The sequence below is a fragment of the Dermacentor albipictus genome, chromosome 10, assembly GCF_038994185.2.
Source record: "Dermacentor albipictus isolate Rhodes 1998 colony chromosome 10, USDA_Dalb.pri_finalv2, whole genome shotgun sequence".
NCBI lineage: Eukaryota > Metazoa > Arthropoda > Arachnida > Ixodida > Ixodidae > Dermacentor > Dermacentor albipictus.
The window spans coordinates 52,472,228-52,493,984 of NC_091830.1; the positions used below are offsets into that span (position 1 = coordinate 52,472,228).

The 21,757-nt window shown below is 47.0% G+C and overlaps 1 protein-coding gene across 1 annotated transcript in view; it reads left to right on the plus strand.

The window, feature by feature from the left end:
- LOC135907638 (chymotrypsinogen A-like) overlaps positions 1 to 21,757 on the plus strand; it is a 41,765-nt gene that overhangs the window by 13,739 nt on the left and 6,269 nt on the right. The window contains exons 5-7 of the mRNA XM_065439334.2: positions 6,160 to 6,301; positions 10,619 to 10,730; positions 19,922 to 20,079. Coding sequence (XP_065295406.1) covers positions 6,160 to 6,301; positions 10,619 to 10,730; positions 19,922 to 20,079 — 412 coding nt within the window. The remainder of the gene's footprint in view (positions 1 to 6,159; positions 6,302 to 10,618; positions 10,731 to 19,921; positions 20,080 to 21,757) is intronic.

Sequence of the window (21,757 nt, forward strand, 5' to 3'; positions counted from 1 at the left end):
AGACTGCCCTACTCTGGGTATCCTTGTGGTACCGTCGTCATGATACAGCCGTGGTCTTTCTACTGTCCTCTTTTCATCTTCTTCATTCCTTCCTCGTCATACTGTCGTCTTCACGCCACTATGGTCATCAAGTCGTTGTCTCGTCAATCGTTGTCATAAACTCACTCGTCATCCCATTGTCACCATGCTGCCGTTCTTCACGCTCTCCTCTTTAAACTGTTGTCACCACTTCAGAACCGCCATCATGGCATTGTGGTAATACCACGTACCGCTGCATCACTGTACGCTTAGAAAGCCGGTGGGTACTCGAGCATCTCAGAGGACCGTAGCAGTTTCAATATGAACGCTATAAAATATTCGTCGCACTGACACATAACGAAGGAAACGGGCTCTTCAAGTGCCCAAGCAATATCGGAAGCGAAAACGCCGAGGCCGAACATAGCTAACACCTAATCATTTGCGTTACGCACTCGTAAGCATTCTGTGAGTTCTTTCTTTTTTTAAGAACTGCATTCACGAACGGCCGACGTTTTTTGGTGCGATAGCTAGACAGCCAGAAGGAAAACTGGGGTTCTAAGCAGGGCGCCTCCATTTTCTAGCTCACTTAAGTTTGCTCCACGGCAGTCAGTGAGCAAAGATCTCGCGGAAGGCGCTAAAGCAGTAGAAAGAAAAGCGCCGGGACCTATCTTATGATGGCAGCCGATGGTAATGCGTTAGTATACATAGCGACTCAACGTTTGCCACTGTCGGGACGAGTTATGTATGAAACGTGTAGACTTCAGCGTGACTCTTCTGCGCTTGCGTAAGAACACTCAGCGCCACCAAGCGCATCTGCCACGAAGCCTGCGCATGGCCTCCGAAATTCGTGACGCACCGGTGGGTGCGAGCTCCGAGAAGCGCGTCCTGCGCGGCAACCAGGCGGCCATCTGGAGGAAATAAACTTTATTGATAATAATAATAATAATATAATATTTGGGGTTTTACGTGCCAAAACCACTTTCTGATTATGAGGCACGCCGTAGTGGAGGACTCCGGAAATTTCGACCACCTGGGGTTCTTTAACGTGCACCTAAATCTAAGCACACGGGTGTTTTCGCATTTCACCCCCATCGAAATGCGGCCGCCGTGGCTGGGATTCGATCCCGCGACCTCGTGCTCAGCAGCCCAACACCATAGCCACTGAGCAACCACGGCGGGTCCAAAAACTTTATTGAAGACGAGGGTGAGGGGGAGGTGGGAGCCGAAATCAGGCACCTCTCTCGTCCTTATTTCTGGGCACACTGCGCCATCTAATGGCACTGCCGAGAAATCCGCTCATGGCCTCCGAGACAAGAAACGCGCCGTGCCTGCGAACGCTGAGAATTGTTCCCTGGCTTGACTCGCATGCTCGGTGACCCAAGTGGGCGAGATGTTCATTGAAAACCGGCCCATACCCAGCGCATTGAAGGCACAGCTCACTAAAGCGTTGGCGTGGAAGGCGTTATTTGAAACGTGGAACATGTACAGTGTGATTGCGGCACCAGCCTGCTTATTCGTCGGCCTGCTGTCCTTGAGAAAACGGTGTATTTTTGTTCGATATCACTCAGCATCAGAAAAATTCAAGGGATCGTTTTCGTCATTCTATAGCGGCACATCCCCAGTGGAGCATACCAATTGACTCAAGTCGGAGCCAAATAATTTATTCGAACAGCGGTACCTTGCCTGCCCTCATCTCACAGTCAGTCACGCCAGCACGAAAAATGTTCGTTAACGGGCGGCACGTATGTGTACCATGCCACACACTCAGCGACCCAAGCTGGTCTGATAATTGGTCTTAAACCCTGCCACCTCAGCACAGCATGCCGATGCTCTACGTACTCGACCACGGACTATTTATTGACCCAGGTAGATAGGAAAACGGTCAGATACGAACATACACAGGTACATAGCCCCTGCAAAGCGCGGGAAGTACGCTAAGAATGGTAATGCTTTAAACGTTGCAGCGGAATTCATCTCACGATGACTGCCGGGTTTGATTCGATCAACATTCAAGCAATGTGGCCACACACCGCACTGATGAAACTATGGTTATTCAAAATCTATGGTGGTCATTCAACACGCGACACACACATTTTCTTCGCTGTCTACCCACTTTTGTATAGTACTCCATTGCCCAGGTTGTCCACGACGGTATGAGGACAACTGCATTGCGAAGCTGAAAACGACGATGGCGCAATTGGGACGATATTATGACGACGTGGGGCAACAGACGCACGACGGTGACTGCCTGGCGACAACGTATCGATACGATGGCATGAGAACGGTGGCATAAATCACGATCGAATGATGACAGTATGGTAACTTTAGAATGACGGAGTAGGAATGATGTCGACGAAACTATGAAGACGGTGAAACGACTATGACATGACGACTATCGCATGACGTTTATGACGATAATAAAACGACAGCGTGACGATGAAGGTATGACGATAATAATATGACGGCGACTGGGTGCTCCGCGTGCTCCCATAGATCCCGAATGTTGCCAAGCATAGGCCACAGTTAGCTCGGTAATTTGGTAGTTTCGTTCACGAATAGAGGTCGAGATTTGGATTGGAAAAACTTTAATAAAGTTTAATTCGCATAGATCCCGAATGTTGCCAAGCATAGGCCACAGTTAGCTCGGTAATTTGGTAGTTTCGTTCACGAATAGAGGTCGAGATTATGTCTCGGAGAACATAGGTAAACTGTCTATTTTCGGGAACATTCCCGGGAGAAATAATGTACCTATATTGGATAAATTATGGTAGTTCTCGTTTGGCAATGAACACGCCCCTTCTCCAGCTCGGTTGCGTGAGAACACGTTCCCTTTGCAACGACAAGAGAGAGACAGAGGAAAGGGGAAAGGCAGGGAGGTTAACCAGAGGGGAAGATCCGGTTTGCTTCCGTGCGCTGGGGAGTGAGGGGAGGGGGAGGTAAAGTGATAAGAAGTAGAGATAAAGAAACAAAGGAGCGTAGACATACAATCACAGTCGGTCACTGTCGCCGCATACTGCGACCGCACAGAACAGTAGCACTTGCAGCACTATAAACATCTGCTCAGGCTACAGCCGCTTGTCCAGTTCTATCGTCCTCAAAAAGCGACAAAGTTTCAAAGGGAACTATTCGGAAACGATAAAGTTGCTTGCTTATATACGTGATGTTAACCATTTTGTGGTTGAATCATGTCTCTTTAGTTTTAGCGGGTATCGCTACGGAAGCACTCAGGTTTACACCTTTCGAACCCCCTCTGCCCATTCATTTTATAGCTATTTTGAATCAATCGGCAACATTGGAAAAGAAATTTATTAGCCTTCCCACTCTGTGGGGAAGGCCGTGCAGCGAAGCTGCGGTGTGTTTTACCTCAGTCAAGGCATCTATGTATATATAGGTATTATTATTATTATTATTATTATTATTATTATTATTATTAGTACTACTACTAAAAATATGGTGTGTCTGTTTCCCACCAGTAGAATTCCATGTATTGGTAGCAGACGTGAATTCCACAATATTTACAACTTCACTGTGAACTACGTAATTATGAAAAATAGATGAAACTTAGCGGAATGGTAGAGCCGTATTAGCGACTAATTGTTATAAAATTTGTTTCGCGATGCATATTATATTACGAGAGTTACGGTCGTTTTCTTTAACCACACTCCCTCCGTAGACGGCCATCTATTGGCAGCAGACGGGAATTCTGTAACGTTAACAACTTCACTGTGAACTAATTATGACAAGTAAATGAAATGAAATTTGGCGTAATGGTAGAGTCGTCTTAGCGGCCAAACTGAGGATGATGTTCCCAAGATACCTGCATTGGATTGGAAGCTACAGAGCATTGGAGCAAACTACAGCTACAGAGCATCAGAGCTACAGAGCATTGGAGCAAACTGGAAACGAAATAGTTTCGTGTTGACGTGACGCGTAGGCGGAGGGACATGGACCACCACCTGAGAATAGCTATATACAGCTTCGCTGTAAGAAGGCACCTTTCGGATGTCCAAGCGTTCGTGGAGTCTTTTTTTTCATTTTGTAAATAGAAAATAAAACATGCAGTGTACATTTGACTTGTTTACTCTAATGTGTACAATGATATTGCAATATACTCTCAGCAGTTTAGAAATCTCAAAAATTGATTATTGGCGGTTTTGCGTGCCAAAGCAAGATCTGATAATGAGGCATTCCGTAGCGGGAGCGGAGGGGGGCACTGAAATAATGTTGGCCACCAGGGGATCCTTAACGGCCGCCCGATGCATGGCATGCCATCCTTTGCACGAGATACCGCGCCTTAATACCGTGCAAAGCATCAATGCACCGTATTAAACTTCCCCTTGAACCAGTGAGGAGTAGCCAGGCTAGACAGACGCTCCGCAGACCAGCCTCACCACTTTCCTCATCAGTAAAAATCTCTTCCTCCTCCTCAAATGACTCACGAGCGTTTTTTCAAGCCAAGATTGTATTGGCTCACAAGTGGCATTGTCGTGGTCACGCAAAACCACAGTTGCTTCCAGAGCAAAGCAGCTGCAAGATAGGGCGGTTTCATGAGTTAGCAGCTAAGCTGGTGCCGGAGCTTGTGATCACCAAAGATTTCAGCTGCATAGGCGCGCGCTCACTCCATGTGCGCAACCATTTAGAGATTTTCCTTTTCCGCCTTGTAGGGAAAGGGCATGAAAGGTGCTTGCGCGCGCAGCTCCGCCCCCCACCCGCGGCTTCTTTTACGTTCAGTTCAGTCTCGGAAAACGAATAGGATGGCTACACTTTGTGGGTCTTCCCGAGGAACGGGCAGCGTTCGACGAGCGGCGGCGAGTACAGGCCCGTGAAAGGGCTCGCCGTCAGCACGCCGATAGGACCGCCCGAGCCCAGGCAATCCGACAGCAACGAGAAGATACCGAGCTGAGGCAGCGCGAGGCCGAAGCGATCTGGCACCGTAATCTGTGGGTTACATCACTGTGACGAAAACCAAGTGCACGCAGGACAAGCTTAGCTTACCGCCAATTTCCGGTAGGGGAATGGTTGGTCATTTTTTTCCCATTCCGCCTCCATCGTAATACTGCCGCCGCGGTGGGGATCGAACCTGCAACATTGAGATCACCAGCGCAACGTCATAGCCACTGAAGCTTAAGAATGACCAAAATTTAAAACACGACCCCAGTTTTTTGGTTGATCCGGGGCAAATACTTAAAAAAGATCAGTGGCTATGAATTGAATGGTGTTGAAATTGTTTAATATTGAAAATTATTTATTTTATTGTTGATGTGTAGCGCAGGTTGCAGAGAATAAAGCACCAAACGGGCCGATCTTTCTTCCGGGAAGCAAAGTCTAACCATGGTAGTAAATTCATTCAAGTGAAAATAAAAACATAAAATTCAATACGTCGAACGTTTGCCCGCATGAGCGTGGATTGCAGAGCATACGGGGGCATAGTGCGGATTATGAAGCATTGCAATATGGCGTATGCCATGGTGGAACGAAACAAAATATATAGGAGAGGCCCTCAGGTTACATTTTTAAATCCGGAAGCGCAGCCATGTTGTAGTGCCATCCCTCTTTGCACCTCCAATCAGGTCACCGGAGGAGATAGGCGCGACATTTGAGCTCGCATTGCTAGGAGTCGCGCCGGAAGTGTGTGCTGCTGACCAGAACAAAGCCTACAAAACTTCTGTAACAGTTTTAGTGAAGCAGACACGCTCTTGCGTTTTTCTCTGGCACGTCTTCAACGTGCCACAGAAATTGCACCGTGATTACTAGAGCGCGTGGGCGTCTGGCTGACCCGCACGCTGACACACCCAAAACACAACTTTAAAGCTTGCACACCACACCCCGAAGTCAGCTTATCTCGCGAACAGAATGTGGCGCAAGACTGACACGCGCCGAAAAATTCTTAACTCACTTTTCAGAGGCCTACAGCAGCGAGAGCTCAAGAGCGCGGTTGCTATGGCAACGTTGATATTTAACACATTAGTGCCAGCGTTCCTTTGCGAAAAAAGACCACGTGACCTCCGCTACACTCTCTTCAACTTATCCCGGCTAGCTAGGGCCTCTCGTGCGCTTTCTTTCCTCCATGGCGCATGACAAAAAGTGCACTTGCTGGATGTGCTGTTTTCGTCCGAATTGTTGACGCATGTTCTTTTTCAGAGGCCGGTACGCGGCGGAGGTACTCGTGATGTACCACTTCACGCTGGATGGCAAATTCACCGGAGTGTACGCTCATAAGATTATCGCGCACCCAAGATTTGTAAAACGAAGCGAGGTCGTGCATGACATTGCTCTTGTGAAAGTAAGTAATTTATGATGCACACTATCCATGACAATGCAAGCACTTCAGCAGTAGAACGCATAAAGAACTGCTGTAGCCATTTCGTAATTATTTGTTCAATATTTCTAACGATTCTTTACGCACCAAAGGCGCACAATGAACAAATAGGAGTCCCGAATTGGCGGCACCGACATAATTTTGGCCACGTCAGTATTTTTTAAGGCATAACGGGACATTTGTGCAGTTTTATTGCTGACGATCAGTGGTAATAGGGCGGTAACATTTTTTGCGACACTTTTCACTTTTCTCCTTTGAAGGACAGAGAGAGAAGGCGAAAGTTTATGTTTAGTCTTGGGCACGCGCTGTTGCGTCTTGCAGAATAAAGCAGCCTCTACTCCATCTGATAGCAGCTCTTGATTGTAACCCTACAATGCACCTCAGCAATCGAAAGACACAGTCTTCGAACGTAAAGACTTTTCTCCTGCAATTGGTTTGCAAGCCAGATAGGTACTTGTGAGAAGCCTAACAAAGCTTCTCGTCTACGTCATGCTATCTCTGTCTTAGTCTCTCACCCATGTCCAGTCACCCGTTTAGTTTTTCTTTGCAAAAGAAAAGTGTTTCATGCGTTGGTGGATCAGTTTTTCTAAGGACCGCTGGTGAATAACGGAAGTCTCGAATACAATAACAGTATTTCGTACCATGTATTCGTATTCAAATTTGAACCATTCGGTACGTTCGAATTACGCAGGTAACCAATTATATCGCAGCTTCCAGACGTTAAAGTCTGCTTACTGCTATCCGTCTGCTTAACAAAGTATTGCAAACTGCCATAACTGAAATAAGGATAAATGCTTCCAAAGCAATGCAGGAACAAAATGGGTGACACAAGCTGGATGCTGGTTTTCATGGTGGTACCTTCAGTGAAGACCAGCGATTGTCGCTTGTAGACTGTTTTTTTTGTTTCTAGCTGTATAATCATATAGAATGCAGCTTTATCTCTCATGCTACTACCAGGGATGAACATCTGGAAAAAGACCATTTTGCATTTGTCTACTGCACACAAATTTTTAGCAGCTTTTCTTTTACTACAGCTTTCGGTCTTTCTTTAACAACATCAAATTTAGAGTTTCTGGAAAGTTAGCCACACAGCAGCTACTCATTATCGATATTCTTGTTTGCAACGACACCGTAAAGATCTTAAGAAGGCACTTGTGCAGTTTTTTCTATTGACGATCAGTGGCGTTGTACTTAAAACTGCTCAAATAACCTGCAGATATATATGTCTTGCATTGTGTATATGTCTTCTGAATATTTTCCCTCTTCCTTATATCCTCTATATCTACCATCTATAGTCAGATACGACGTGCAATGGCTGTGCTGCTACCAATTTCTTTTCTCCTTTTCTTCCACCAATACTCGAAACGTCCCGGTTAAACCCTACATCCACTATAAATCTCAGCGCTTCTGGAAGGTGGACGTTTTCCACGGATCTCGCTCGGTGAAAACCTTCGCATTCAATAAAGTTTTACTGAGTTTCCTCTGAGATATTGCTGCGGCAGAAACATGCCTCCTGTTGCGTACATTTGCTCCGGTATGTTTTTGTCCATGGCCAACCAGCTCGACTTCCCTCTCTGTTAACGTACAGATTTTCCCTTCTATTTTATTTCTTGCCATTCTTGTAAATCTTCATAGTCTTTTTCGTTTCCATTCTTGGTATCCAATTTACAGTCTCTATTTCTCTTGCTTCCTTTCTGATGACTCCTGATTGTCCATTTAGGCTTTCAGTTACGCTGTACCTGGTTGCCAATTTCCTTGACCTCATCCTTAATTTTCTTTGGCCATGCTTTTCAGGTTCAGATATTGGCGCGCTTTAGCCGTCGATATATTTTCGTCGTTGTCACTGAGTCCTTCTTCGAAATTTATTTTGCTCTGGGCATCTTTGACTTCAAAACAGGCTCCATCCGCGTCTTTCTTTGCACTGCCTCATTTGTAGTTTTACCGTGGGTCCCCACGGTATTGCGAAGCAGCCTAACTACCTTTGTTTAACTTCTAACCGCGACTGGATGTCTAACTTTAAGCACAGAATCGAACTTGGAAACATTAGCTCTGGCACCATTACACATTTCCACATTCCTTACACCAGCTCATACTTATTGCAGCCACAAAGTGCTCAATGTTTCATTATTGCTGCATTACACTTCATTTTCATTCTTAGATTATCTTGGTAGATAGTTGAGTTGGTCTTTCCTTTATTTACGCGTACACCAAATTATTCAGATTGCTTGACTATGGGTATCACTTGCTGTTCAATTGAGACCGTGCCATCGCTCGTCTCTTGATCAAGCAATATAAGTCCAAATTTCCCTGTGCTAAACTTCAGGCTTAGCTTTGTCGTTGCATTGCCACACACGCCACCATGAGGTTCCGTATAAAGTCCTAGTGCGAGAACACCGTCACCGCTCGCCCTACGTTGTAAGCGCAAGTGAAAGCGTGCGAGGGGAGCCGGCAATCGGGGCTCAATCTCCCCCGTGCGAAAGGAAGGAAAGCGGGGAACAAGCGCGCCGTCTTCCGTCGCGCGCGAGGCACCCAACCTCGCGGAGCATCGGGAGGAGGGGAAGATGAGGGGAGGGGGATTGGCTATCGTAACCTACGCTTCGCCTTTCCGGCGGAACTGCGACTTTTTCTTGATAGCGGTGATAGGGTGTGCATTCAATACCGTAATTATGAGCAAAGTGCGATTTTTGTGAGAGCTGAACGTCTGCGAAGGGGAGGGGGGTTGTAGCATTTAGCAGAAGAAACTTTGGACAAAATGCACGGGATGCTGCTGCAGTTTCAAAAGAAACACCAGGGTGAAAATATTTTAATTAAAAAGAAGCAAACGTGCACAAAAGTTCACACGAATGTCGTCCGCATATAGGCTGCTAAAGCTTAATAAAGAAAATATAACATTAGTGTTTGCCTCAGTATCTCTCATCATGTGTCCCTTTGTCTTTTTTATGTAGTAACACTTGTTTATTAAATCTAACTGACAACTGCAGCATTCAACCAATATCTAGCTTTGTGAGCGTGCGTGTTCGGTGCTACTTGAAGAAGTCTACACAAATAGCATGAACTTGCGGTTAAGAAGAGAGCTAGATTTAAGGTTTCGTCACGCGCTAAGCATACCGTGATAATGAAAATTTGAAAGAAGCCGTTTTTGTGTACGCTGCGTTGGCAATAACTAAGCCTTGCTAGAAAGCGTGCCACCTCCTAAAGGTCTGCACAATATGTGACCACTAAGTCGTAGTTATTCACAAATATTTTTGCACGCTACATACTGACTGCTACTGATGTCTATTCACGCTCATCGCCGCTTACGAATGTTAATCCAAGTCACGCACATAGACATTTGTGTGCAGTCACTTTTCCTGGCACCCACAAGTTCTTATAAGAGCCTTGGCGTTTTTTGACCACTGCTGGACCTTGCCTCAATATGCTCCAGTCATCATCATCATCACATGTGCTCGTACACCTCTCCTCACACACTCATGATGGCCAGCATTTACTTACGTTCGAACACGCTTCAACCCCCCCACTCCCTGTCACCGTATTTTGGTGACGTTTAAGTCAGCTAGCACTCACTCCTCATATTAAGGTCTACTCAAATTCACCGGCATTCATTCTCCTTCATACCCATGTCCAACCACACCTTTCGTAACTCCAGTTTGTCTCATATTGTGCGCCGAGTATCAAATGAATGCCTTATGGTATCACATTCTGATGTCTGTTTCACGATTGCTCTGGTCGACCTGCTGTTGTTTGGGGTGCAGCATGCTGTAAAGTTGGTTCATATAGAGATTTGTGCTAATAACAGTTCATTACTAGAAATATTTGTCTTTTGGCTACCAACGGCCCTGCCACTACTCAGTGATGTTCTATTCCTTTTGAACGCGATTAACGTTGCCGCACCTGAAAGAATTCTTTAGCTGCAGCTGCTGCAAGATTTGGCCTTAACAATTACCGCTTCGATTAAATAACCTGGTACATTTTGTTTTGATAAAATAAAACCTGTTGAATCAGAATTCACTTCTATAGGCGTTAAACCTTGGCAAAATTTTGTGCTTAAACAGCGGCAGCACTGTTATATTGGCACACAGAAATGCGTTGTACACTATTTTCACCGAGGCCTATATGCAAAAAAGATATTTCTGAGCAACGAAACAATGCATTAGAATTGACGTGAGTTTAGCCCCAAAAGTAAGTGTAGATTAAAGCGGTGGGACACAAGCAGGGCGCCATCTGTTGAGAATATGTTCGCTCTGTTTGCCATTGATCCCTACTAAACGTTACGCTTAACAGCTGCCAGTGGATCTGGAATTCAACAGGTTCATGAAACCAGTGTGCCTGCCTACACGCAAAATGAACGTTGCAGGAAAGGGTCTTGTTGTCGCCGGCTGGGGTAAGACAGAATGTAAGTACCACGATTTCAGCCTTTATTTGGCCATTGGTACTCTTTTTCACACGAATACGGGCAAATAAGAAAGACCGCATACGTGCAAAAAGAAACCACATACGTAAAGCAAAATAAAACTGCAAGTCAACTAATATGTATGCATGATGTATTCAGCCTTAAAGCTTCGTCTCGTGATCGTTGTCATGGCCAACAAATCCGGCAAAACCAATCTCACAATGAATGCCAACGTTAGAGCGATTAGCATTAAAGCAAAGTGTCGACAGACCGAACTGCAAACGCCAAAACTCGTCATGCATGAGGAATGTGTGAATATATTTTGAATCAAGCGTGTCTCATTATACTGTGTGTCCAAGTTAAGGTTAGGCAAGCCGCTCAGCGAAAGAAAAAGAAAAATCTGAAAAACGCTATGCACAATAAAATTAGAAGACCTACGCTGCTATGACCACAGAACACCGTAGTTTTTAAAACCGTATGTTGCACGGAGTACGTTATATTTTTTGTCGAAAACATTTGTTAATGTTACCTGGTACGCCAATATATGACGAGGGTTCAACTGCGCCTACATCCGGGGAAATTTAAAGTATTTTTTCTTGTGACGGAAGATCGGCACATATCTAGTGATCAAAATTAAGTTTACGTTAAAAAGGTTCTTTGAAAAAGCGCACTTATCCAGTTACTCTTAACTCTGTATCGGCTGAAGTGATGTCATTTCGACGGAAGTTTAGGTAGCCGTGAGACGACGATGAAGCAATGTGCTTCGCCCTATGTATAGTACAATTGTAGCAAGATTTTGCAGCAAAAACGTCCCAGTTTTCACTCTGGGGACCATTTCTTTGGGAAGAAAAATGCGTCACAGAAGCTCTCACCTAAGCTTCCCTGCGAGGCAGTATGAGGAACGTAGTACCCGCGGTAACGGGAGTCACTAAGGGATATCGCCGATTAGCTAGAAGCAGCTATTACCTAGAAGCGGTCTCTACGAGCTTGACGTTCTCCATACCCGATCTTCATTTGTTGCGCCTAAGCTGGCCGTGTGCTCTTGCCCACTCTCCCATTGATTGAAATTTTCCGTGTAGGCGAACGTTATTTGTATTTTGAGCGGCCGTTTCTACTTGAATCTGTGTTTGCACATTTTGAGTTTAGTATTAATTGTGAAAACTCACACATCTGACACAGTTCCCAAATAGGGCTTCAATGTGAGAAAATAATTTAGTATAGAAAGCAGGGTATGGGGGAGGGGGGTTGAAGAAATGCGGTGGAGTGAAGTTATGTCGGTGTAATAATCCTAAATGGAAGAGATAGTTGATATACTAGACGACATTTGTGTCACGTCATTTTGACTTTTGTGCAGTTTATTGCACATATGAACATTTATGGTGAGCCAGTGCTGTTACCGAACAGCGAGGACATTCGATGTGTTTGAGGTGCAAGTGTCAGAAATGGTAAGCGGCCGTTTCCGATTTGCAAGCCATCGCGAGTGAGTCTTGTCAACGACTCCCCATATGCACATCTTGATTTTTTTCAGCCCTTCCCGCAATCCAAGGTACTGAAATTTTGAAGTAGCAAGCAACGCTGCGAAAGGTTTTGGTTGTAATAATTGCTTGTGTAGGTCATGCAGAAAGAAAAAGGCACAAAATGAGATCAGACGGTGCTTTCAAAATACAAAGTTTTTACAAGAAAAAAGGGAACAAAGCTATTCAGCAGGCTGCATGGTAGGCTGTGCGGCAGGGTGATAAGTTATAGTAGTGCGACAAGAACATCAGCTAGTTTGGCTTAACATCAACACATGAGCGAAAGCATGAATATTTTCCATCGAGAGTAGTGAGTGTGAAATGGGCAGCCTAAAAATTCTTGTTGTATAAAGACGAGAACAATCTTAGGTTGTGAATAGGGGGACTATGGTGGGGGTTCAGGTTAAGGCATGTTAATTTTTATAGGCAAACTAACTCATTTGTAATTATGGCTGCAGAATACGCGAAATGTCGTGAGCAGGCTTTCTCATGCTCCGTTATTGCGATTCTGGCCCTATCTCGGTTAGGTGAAAGTAGATGTCCGGTTAAACGCACTAGCAGGTTTCGCACATATTGTTAGAAGCAAAATGGGAATTAGAATTCTCGCAATAAAAAAATACGTCACGTGTTTTCTCTCCTATGTTTTGACGTCCTGAATATAAGCTGAATCGGAAACTCGGACAGTTCAGGCCTAAGAGAAAATTGTAAATTCACTCGTCGCTATTTGTGCCTGCACCATTGAAAAATATTTGAATTTTGAATGCAACCAGCGGATTACGCCTAATGGCAAATAAAGAAAGGCTACATAAGTAGTTGCTTTATGACTGGGAGCTATGCCTTCTCAATTACATAAGCTGAGCTGGGCGTCTTTGTCGAGGCAATCCTTTTTTTCCCGGTCGGTTTGTTCGTAATAAAATTAGTTTTTAATATGTGCTAGTTACGTTGTCTGTTACTGTTTTGAAATAGGCAGCAACGTTTATTCTTCTGCCGCATTCATTTCTTTGCTATGGAATCTCGTACACACGTTATAAAATTTAGGCGCCTTGTATATCTCCTATCGCAGCCTAACGTAATCGGGGTTTTGAGTACATTTGAGCTGTTGAAAGACCGAGTTTAGCATTTTTAAAGCTTTAGTTTGGGTGTTTTTGAGATGAATCACAGCCAATATTCTTCGTATGGTGCCTTGCCCTAATTCTACGCAAAAATGTTTCCCTTTTCATTGTTTCTCTAGGTTACAATATTATCAGGAAGTATTTACAGATAGTTTTGTAAACGATTATCTTTGTCAAAGAAAGAAAATACCAGCAATGATTCCTAGTGCTGTAGGATGTACGAATTCTCATGTAAGTTCAAACAATGTATCTTCTCATGAATAACGCGCGAAGTAGAAATTGCTTTTTACAGTATTTAGCTCACCTTGGAAACGAACTGCACTTTTCTTGAAGGAGGAAGAAACTTTTATTGTAGAACCAGCCCTTTATGATGGCCGGGCCTATGCCTCCCATGAGGGGACATCGACGGCTGGCCTCACAGCCACCTCACGGGCGTGCGGGGTTGGCCAGGTTTGGTCGTCGAGGGCAGAGCTCCGCAGGGCCTCATGCAAGGTTTCTTGATAAGCGTAGACCTGTATTGATAAGGTGGTGACCGTGTTTGTGTTTGTTATGTTGTGCCTTGCGCATGTTCAGTGCGGACTTGGGGGACGTCGTTTTCATGAATGAAGTTCAAGTGTTAGTCCAGCCACCTTCCTGTCACTTAGTGTATGTCTGCTTCTCAATTTGCTCGAATTTCAAGTTTGCTGGCATTCTCCTATTATAACCATGTGCCAACTAGCCTAACACGCCACTCTCATGAACCTTTCCGTCGAGCTAGGATGGAGGCCTTAGCCTCCAGAAAATGTGCGACGCAGCTATCCATGCGTTCAACTAGGGCATCTGTATTTACCACCCGAGTGGCCGTTTGAACGTCAGTGCGTAGCTCTTGCATCCAGATGTTAATGTCGGTGATGCCATCTGTTGAGGTAGCACCAATGCGTATCTTACAGAAAACATCCCAGTCGGTAATGGTGAATACTTTAGTGGGGGCAGGGGTGGCAGCGAGTTGGGGTAAAAGGATAGTTAGGATATAATGGTCGCAGCCCAGGTCTTGCTGGATATTGGTACCCTGGGTATTGCTGATATGTTTGATGAAGATGAGGTCGGGGTTAGGGTCCCGGGCAGTGGGGGTACCGAGGCGTGTGCGAAAAGAGGGATCCGTGATAAGCATGAGGCCTAAGTCGTGGTAATTTTGCCTGAGGCTGCGAGCTGCAGCTTCCGTGTGAACGTAGCCGCAGCCTGTCTGGGTGAAGTTGAAATCGCCGCCGATGAGTAGGGGGTGCATTCCAGCTACGTGAAGAGCCTTCTTAAAGATAGTGAGGAAGCGACACATTGCTTTGTCCTTGGGGCTATTGGAAATATTCAGAAGGAAGATGCATTCTTTCCGTTTACGACTGGGAATTACTTCGAGGAATAGAAGTTCGATGTGAGGACTACGGAGATCATGTTGAATAATGGGAATACGACGTCGTACTGTGGTGGAGACCCGGCGAAGAGGGTGGTTGGTATGGACGCTTTGATAACCGGGGAGCGTGGTGGGGTCGTTATTAGTTTCTTGAAGTGGGATAGCATCCGGGCGGTGGGTACGTTGGCGTATGTATTGATTGAGCACTGGTTGTTTCCGGTGAAAGCCTCGACAGTTTCATTGCCAAATGACGGTGTCTTGATTAGTGTGAACCATGATAGGAGATGGTGGATGTCGCCATGGGCGTCCCGGAAGGGTGGCAGACGGGGGCGGCATGGCTAGGATGCGTGAGAGTATGAGTTTCCAGGTTAGTCACTCGTTGGACAATAACAATGAAGGTGTGCTAGATTGAGTCCAGTGCATGTTGGAAAGTACTAACAGTTGTTTGAAGTGAAATGAGCATGTCTTTAACTTCATAGTGGACCTGGCCCGTGGCTCCATCTTGCAGGGCTCTCTTCTTGGGTGCGGCATTCGTTGGGGCCTCCTGCCTAAGGGCAGGGGCATTCTGTGCGATAAGTGTTGGTGTTTGGGATTATTTGAGGTGCCTAACCTCCTGTGTGAGTTTAGTTAGGAGATCGCGTAGGGTGGCGTTCTCACCCTTGAGCTGAGCTACTTCTGGGTTATCGGGTGAAAGAGGAGGGGAGGTGGCTTGTGTGTTGGTGATGTTACGACCCTCTCGCGAGTTGCCCTTGAGGGCCTCTGTGAAGCTCACCCTGTTGTTTTTGGTAGATGTGATGCGCGAGGCCGATGCAGACGGGGATCTTGAGCGTTGTTGCCTGCATCGAGATAGGGTTCTGTAGCGTGGAGGGCTCCCCCTTGACTGGTTGCTGGAGCGCCGCCTGGTTCTGGTGCTGAGGGTGGAGGGGCCGGCTTGATTATAGGAGGCTTGGCTGGTTGCTCGTCGTTCCCAGTTGCGCATGCAGGTGAGGTACGGGATTTTATAACGAGCGGCACAGCTTTTGTCCGCGGTAAGATTGGGACCACCACAAAGGGAGGGAGCACTTAGGGTTACAGGTGAGGTGGGTGGGGGGGGGGGGTGCGTTGCGGACACCGCAGCCCCGGTATATCTTGTCATTTGGGTAGGGATAAACGTCCATGCTGTGTCCGAGGCGGCCACATTGGTAACTAATGTCAATTTGCTTCGATTATAGCGAACATAGGAGTAATGTGGAGCCGTAGCGGACCTGATAAGGTACATCCAGTCCGTCAAAATCTATGATCACTCTTGTAGTAGAGGCGATACACTTTCTTGGCTGCCAAGGCTGTCGGGATTCGGACTGTGACAGTTTTGTTGTGGATCTACTGGGGGGTCTCCTTGAGTGGGATACCAAAGATGACCCCCTTCGTCGTGTGCTCAGCTGCGGTTTTGTAGGCCTTCACCTCGTGGGTGACGCCATTCACTTGGACAGAGCAGGTGCGAGCGTACCGGTCTGCATGGTCCGGGTGTGTGCTGACCACCACGAAGTCTTTTTTTTGCGTATTCAGGCAGACAGTGCCTTCTAAGCTTTCTTCGTCCGTCAGTTTGGCTGCTCGGGGAATGGCTGCGGTCACCACGGGACTGGTGATCTTGGCTATATATTGTGGGGATCGCACGCGCATCCCGATATCTCCGGAGCGGCCACGCGGTTATCACGCGATAATCACGTGCTCGCTCACGGAGGGTAGCGGGGAGAGGGCATCTTCGCCGCTCCCGCTGCTTGTCGCGCCTGGCCGCGACGCTGCAGCCAAGGCACCCCGTTCCCTCCTTTCGCTTTCTTGGAACCGGGGAGACTCCTCTCCGCCGCTCGGGGAGAAGCGATATTCCCCCGATGCACGTTTGTCTCACGGTGGAAGAGCTTGCGAAAGGCCGCATCTCAAATCAGCCGCTGAGACCGCCGCACGCCGTCCCCCTGTTGCGCCCGGCCTTTGTGTGCGACTCACCGCCCCAGGGCCCGAGCGCGGATCCACTTTGGGTGAGCTGAACTCTTATCAGCCTCTTTTGTGGTTCCCACATTGTGCGGTTTGTTTCACCCCAGACGTGCGGAATGCTCCGCCGCTGAGGTTTTGTGTTGTGTTCTATTTGTGTGTGTTGTGGCTGTTGTTGTCTGTTGGAATCACTGGACTCTAAGGTGAATAAACACCTTAGGTCGAGACTCACCCTGTCCCCACTGGCCTGAACCCACCGTGGTCGCAACTCACTGAGAACCGCGGGTTAGGGGTCACAGCTCTGACTGCTAGGGCTGCTGCGAAAGTGCTAGCGAGCGACTGCCGCTCCATCGGCGCTGTGCGATCCAGAGAAGGGTCAGGTGCGCAAGCGCGAGCCTGAGTAATACCCCTATATGGGGCCCTACGTTGGGCGCCAAATATAGGGGTATTACTCAGGCTCGTGCGTGCGCACCTGACCCTTCTCTGGATCGCACAGCGCCGGCGGAGCGGCAGTCGCTCCCTAGCACTTTCGCAGCAGCCCTAGCAGTCAGAGCCGTGATCCCTAACCCGCGGTTCGCAGTGAGTTGCGACCATGGTGGGTTCAGGCCAGTGGGGACAGGGTGAGTCTCGACCTAACGTGTTTATTCACCTTAGAGTACAAATGTTCCAACAGACAGCAACAGCCACAACACACAAAAATACAACACAACACAAAACCTCAGCGGCGGAGCATTCCGCACGTCTGGGGTGAAACAAACCGCACAATGTGGGAACCACAAAAGAGGCTGATAAGAGTTCAGCTCACCCAAAGTGGATCCGCGCTCGGGCCCTGGGGCGGTGAGTCGCACACAAAGGCCGGGTGCAACAGGGGGACGGCGTGCGGCGGTCTCAGCGGCTGATTTGAGATGCGGCCTTTCGCAAGCTCTTCCACCGTGAGACAAACGTGCATCGGGGGAATAGCGCTTCTCCCCGAGCGGCGGAGAGGAGTCTCCCCGGTTCCAAGAAAGGGAAAGGAGGGAACGGGGTGCCTTGGCTGCAGCGTCGCGGCCAGGCGCGAAGAGCAGCGGGAGCGGCGAAGGTGCCCTCTCCCCGCTACCCTCCGTGAGCGAGCACGTGATTATCGCGTGATAACCGCGTGGCCGCTCCGGAGATATCGGGATGCACGTGCGATCCCCACAATATGAAGTGCGCACTTGGGGCCGATAACAATCTTGATATCTTCCGTCGAAAGGGGTCGCATGCAGCTCGCCTTCAAAACTTGAGCTTTAATGGTTGCCTCGACCGAGAGCCGGACCGGGGACTTGGGGGTTGAGATGATTTATCAGTCGGGGTCGAATGGTACGTGCCGCGGCTTGAGCGGCGGGATCGCGCAGTGAGCCAGCCAAAGTGGGAGGTCACTTCCGGCGAAATATCCTGGCCGGCGACCTGGACATCCAAAGCCAAGACAGAGGTGCGGGCTCACATTGGTGGGAGATGTAAACGGCGCGCGCCTGGGTGCGACATGCCACCGAGACACAGCCGGCGCAGTCGGAGGCCTAACGACCAGTGGGCTAGGGTTAGCGCGGCGGCGACGTGGCGGGTGGTCAAAAGGTACGGTTCCCAGGAAAATGGAAATTTCCACCTGAAAACGAGGTGTCCACAGAGCTGGGAGAACTTCACGAATCGTTTGGTGAAAAGTTTAGGTAGCTAATCACAAAAAATCTGGTAAACATTCGAGAAAGCCGGAGCCGACATGAAAACGTCCGCACTCCTCGGCCTCTTCTTGACTGTTGATCCGCTTTCATTGGCGGATAATGAAGGTAGTGCAGTCTAACGCAACATTAAAAATTATGCAGCGGTGCGGGTGGTGGAAAGAGCTTTCTCGCATTCTTCTTTCTTTACGGCTAGCATTTTCAGATGCTTGCGTATCGACGTTGGGCATCTGGTCATAAAAGCATACGCTCTTGTGTGATCTCATCCCAGCACGGGCAAGCAGTTCGTGAAGAAATCGTGCTCCAAGTACCGGTTTGCACCCGCGTAAGACGCTGTGATAAGGGGAGAACCACCCACGGTGCGGGGTACAGCGCTGTGCCACAAATATCCGACTCCTACAGCACGCTAAACACCCTTTTGGATAAGAACCGCGAATAATTCTTCATAATTTCTTTTTTCGTGTCGGCATCTGGAGTATTTTGGCGCTACTGACACATGTACAGTCGAGTGCGAAAGTTCAAAGACCAGAAGTGCCGCTAAATTTCCATTTTCTTCAGTGCTTAGGCATAAAAGATGAAATAGAGTATACTGTCCATGTGCGCCTGCTTGACGAGCGCCATGCCTTTATCCAATTTTACGTCGCACGAGTGTGTTAGAGGAAACGATTTTTTGCACATGCCATGGTCTGTAAACTGTTGCACTTGACTGTACTTGTTTATACGTTTTCCACTAACACTAACAACCTAACAACACTAACAACCTAAAGTTATCACTCTGTGCTAGACACGCATGCTTGATCTGGAACTCACTCCAATGTTACCGTTCATAATATCTCTTGTCTATGTTCTTGCCGGACCTTGTTGTATTCGCATTATATGCGCGACGCTAGTAGTGTACTTTCTGAAATTAAGGTACGCAAGCATCAGTGATCACGATGGAACCTTCGAGGAGTCACCTATAACAGCCGATGCGCTTGACAAGCAGATAAGATATCGAGGTCGGATGTGTGTGCTCGCCACCATCATTGTGCAACCTGTATTGCTGGGCTCAGGTTCGCCTAATAAACAGTTTTGTGACTTGGGTTTGTGCCATTGGCATGGTGTGACTACGGCGTGACAATGTGCTGTTGAATCATTCAACTTATATCTTAGGAAATGATGCGTTCTTAATAGTTTCAATAGCATAATTTCTCTGTTAGCCTCTTTCGTGGTCTGGTCATAAATGTAGTACAGTCTAGATATGCTCACCGGTCTTGTAGATATATCTGGCACCGTTGGTGAGGGGAGTGTTCCCGCATTCTTCCCTCAATTGCGACAGCTAGTGTTTCGAGACGCTGTCGTGGAGACACTGCGCCTCTAATCGAAGACCCGGATGGTGTCCTTTGAGACGCCGTGGTCCTCTCGGAATAAATTCCGTGGTTTATGCATCCCATCCTTACTTTAACTCGTTCCGAAAGACATTCTTTTCTTGATCGACTGGAACCGGAGGTTGAATCTCCTTCTGCCTCTTTTTTATTTCTTTCCCTAGCGTCAAACCACAGCAAGAGCCTTCGACGTGCAGAAGTTATTGGCCTCACAGATGAGCAGTGCCAATATCGACTAAGAGGAAAGAATCCTGAGACGCGTCTCCCGATCAAACCTGGACCTGCAATCTGCGCTTTCGCAATAGGCACTGGAGCGTGTAAGGTAAGCAGGCAATTGGAGCGGTGACCTCTGCTTAAAGGGACACTAAAGGGAAACAATAAATCAGTTTAAACTAATAAAGCATTGTCTGAGAAACCTGCAGGCAGTCATTTCAAGAAAATAGTTTGAATATTAGATGAGAAAATGAAGGTCCAAGTATCAGTATTTGAATTTCGCACCGAAACCCCAGCGCCGGTACGTCAGCGTGACGTCAGGGATTCCAAAGTTTGTTTTCGCATTTGGGCCGCGTTGGCTGAATAAAGGTTCCCGAAACTCGGCATGTTCGATTTTTGGTTCCTTTAGAACACAATGTAGTCCATCTGTACCACTATATATACTTAGTAGGCCCTAGAAGATGCCATCAAAATCCAAGACGTCACAGCCCCCAGGTGCGGGAACTCAAGTAGGCGTCGCCACCCGCATTTCGTTCTTGCGCTTTTTCTGGCTTACCAAACGTCTTATCGTTGTAAGAGTGGTGTTTTTGGTGTTGCAGAACGGCGATTTACTGATGCAGAAGAAATCACTTTTCACTTTAGTGTCCCTTTAAGATATCAATGGATGCGACAAGTTGTACAGCGTCCATTACAGATGGATATAGCCCCTTAATTACCTAGGTGCATTAAGAATAGGCCGAATAAGCGGTTATACATTGACTCCCTCCCCCTACCTCTCCCAAAAATAATCAAGGAGCCAGGTTGCTTAAAACACTGTTTGGTCCAGGCTAAGGGTGTTTTCGTTGATTTCGAGATTATTAGTGGCTCTGAACAATTCAACAAGAAAACTTGAAGGAGCAGCATTAACAATGCCCAGTATGGTTACTTACTCTGTACTGCCAGCTACGAAGAAATCCTAAGCAGGAGCAGCAAAATATAAAATCAAACAAGAAAATATGCACAGGTATTGGTAAATAAAAACATTAGCAAATGAAACGCAAATGCGCTGAAAAATAACTGAAATTAGAAAACAAATTGATTAAATGCTTGCCTTATTTACTTGCATGCCCGATGACAAATTGTGGAGTTACACATTCATCAGAAAATGGTCTAACTAGAGCACACTCAGAAAATTTGCTAGCTGCGTCAATATTGCATGTAAAAATATGAATGAACCTAGCATATGGTTCGTGACATTCCCTACAATAATCCAGAGAATACTCGGGGAATGCGGGAGATTAAAATAAAAGGCAAAGAGCAAAACTTGAACAAGATTAAAGGAGGAGCCACAAGTGGACTTGCCTTTCTTCAAGACGACGTATGCTGTCCTCGGTACAGTAGGTATAGGTAGTGTTCTTCTAAAGGGAGATAGGGTAAGGCGGGTGGGCGAGGTAGCGACTGAGGGTGTGTTAGCGGCGAGGGTGCAGAACTGAAAAGAAAAATTATATGCTACCAAACGTGGGTGAAGAAATGTGAGGTGGTGTCATGTGTCAGCAGGTTCACGTGCCACTGTAGGTTCTTTTTTTCGTAGAAGGGGCCTGGACGACAGGGTGTGCGGGAAATTATGTGCTCCACTGGAGGTGAGTTAACTATCACCTGTCTGAAAGAGAGAATATTTGTAGCGGCAGATAACGGTTCTCATGAAAAGATATATTAACAAAAAAACAGAAGGGAATGAATAAAGAAAGGAGGTGGGGAAGTTGGAATATAATTGACAAAAAATAATAAAAAAAGAATAAAAAAGCACT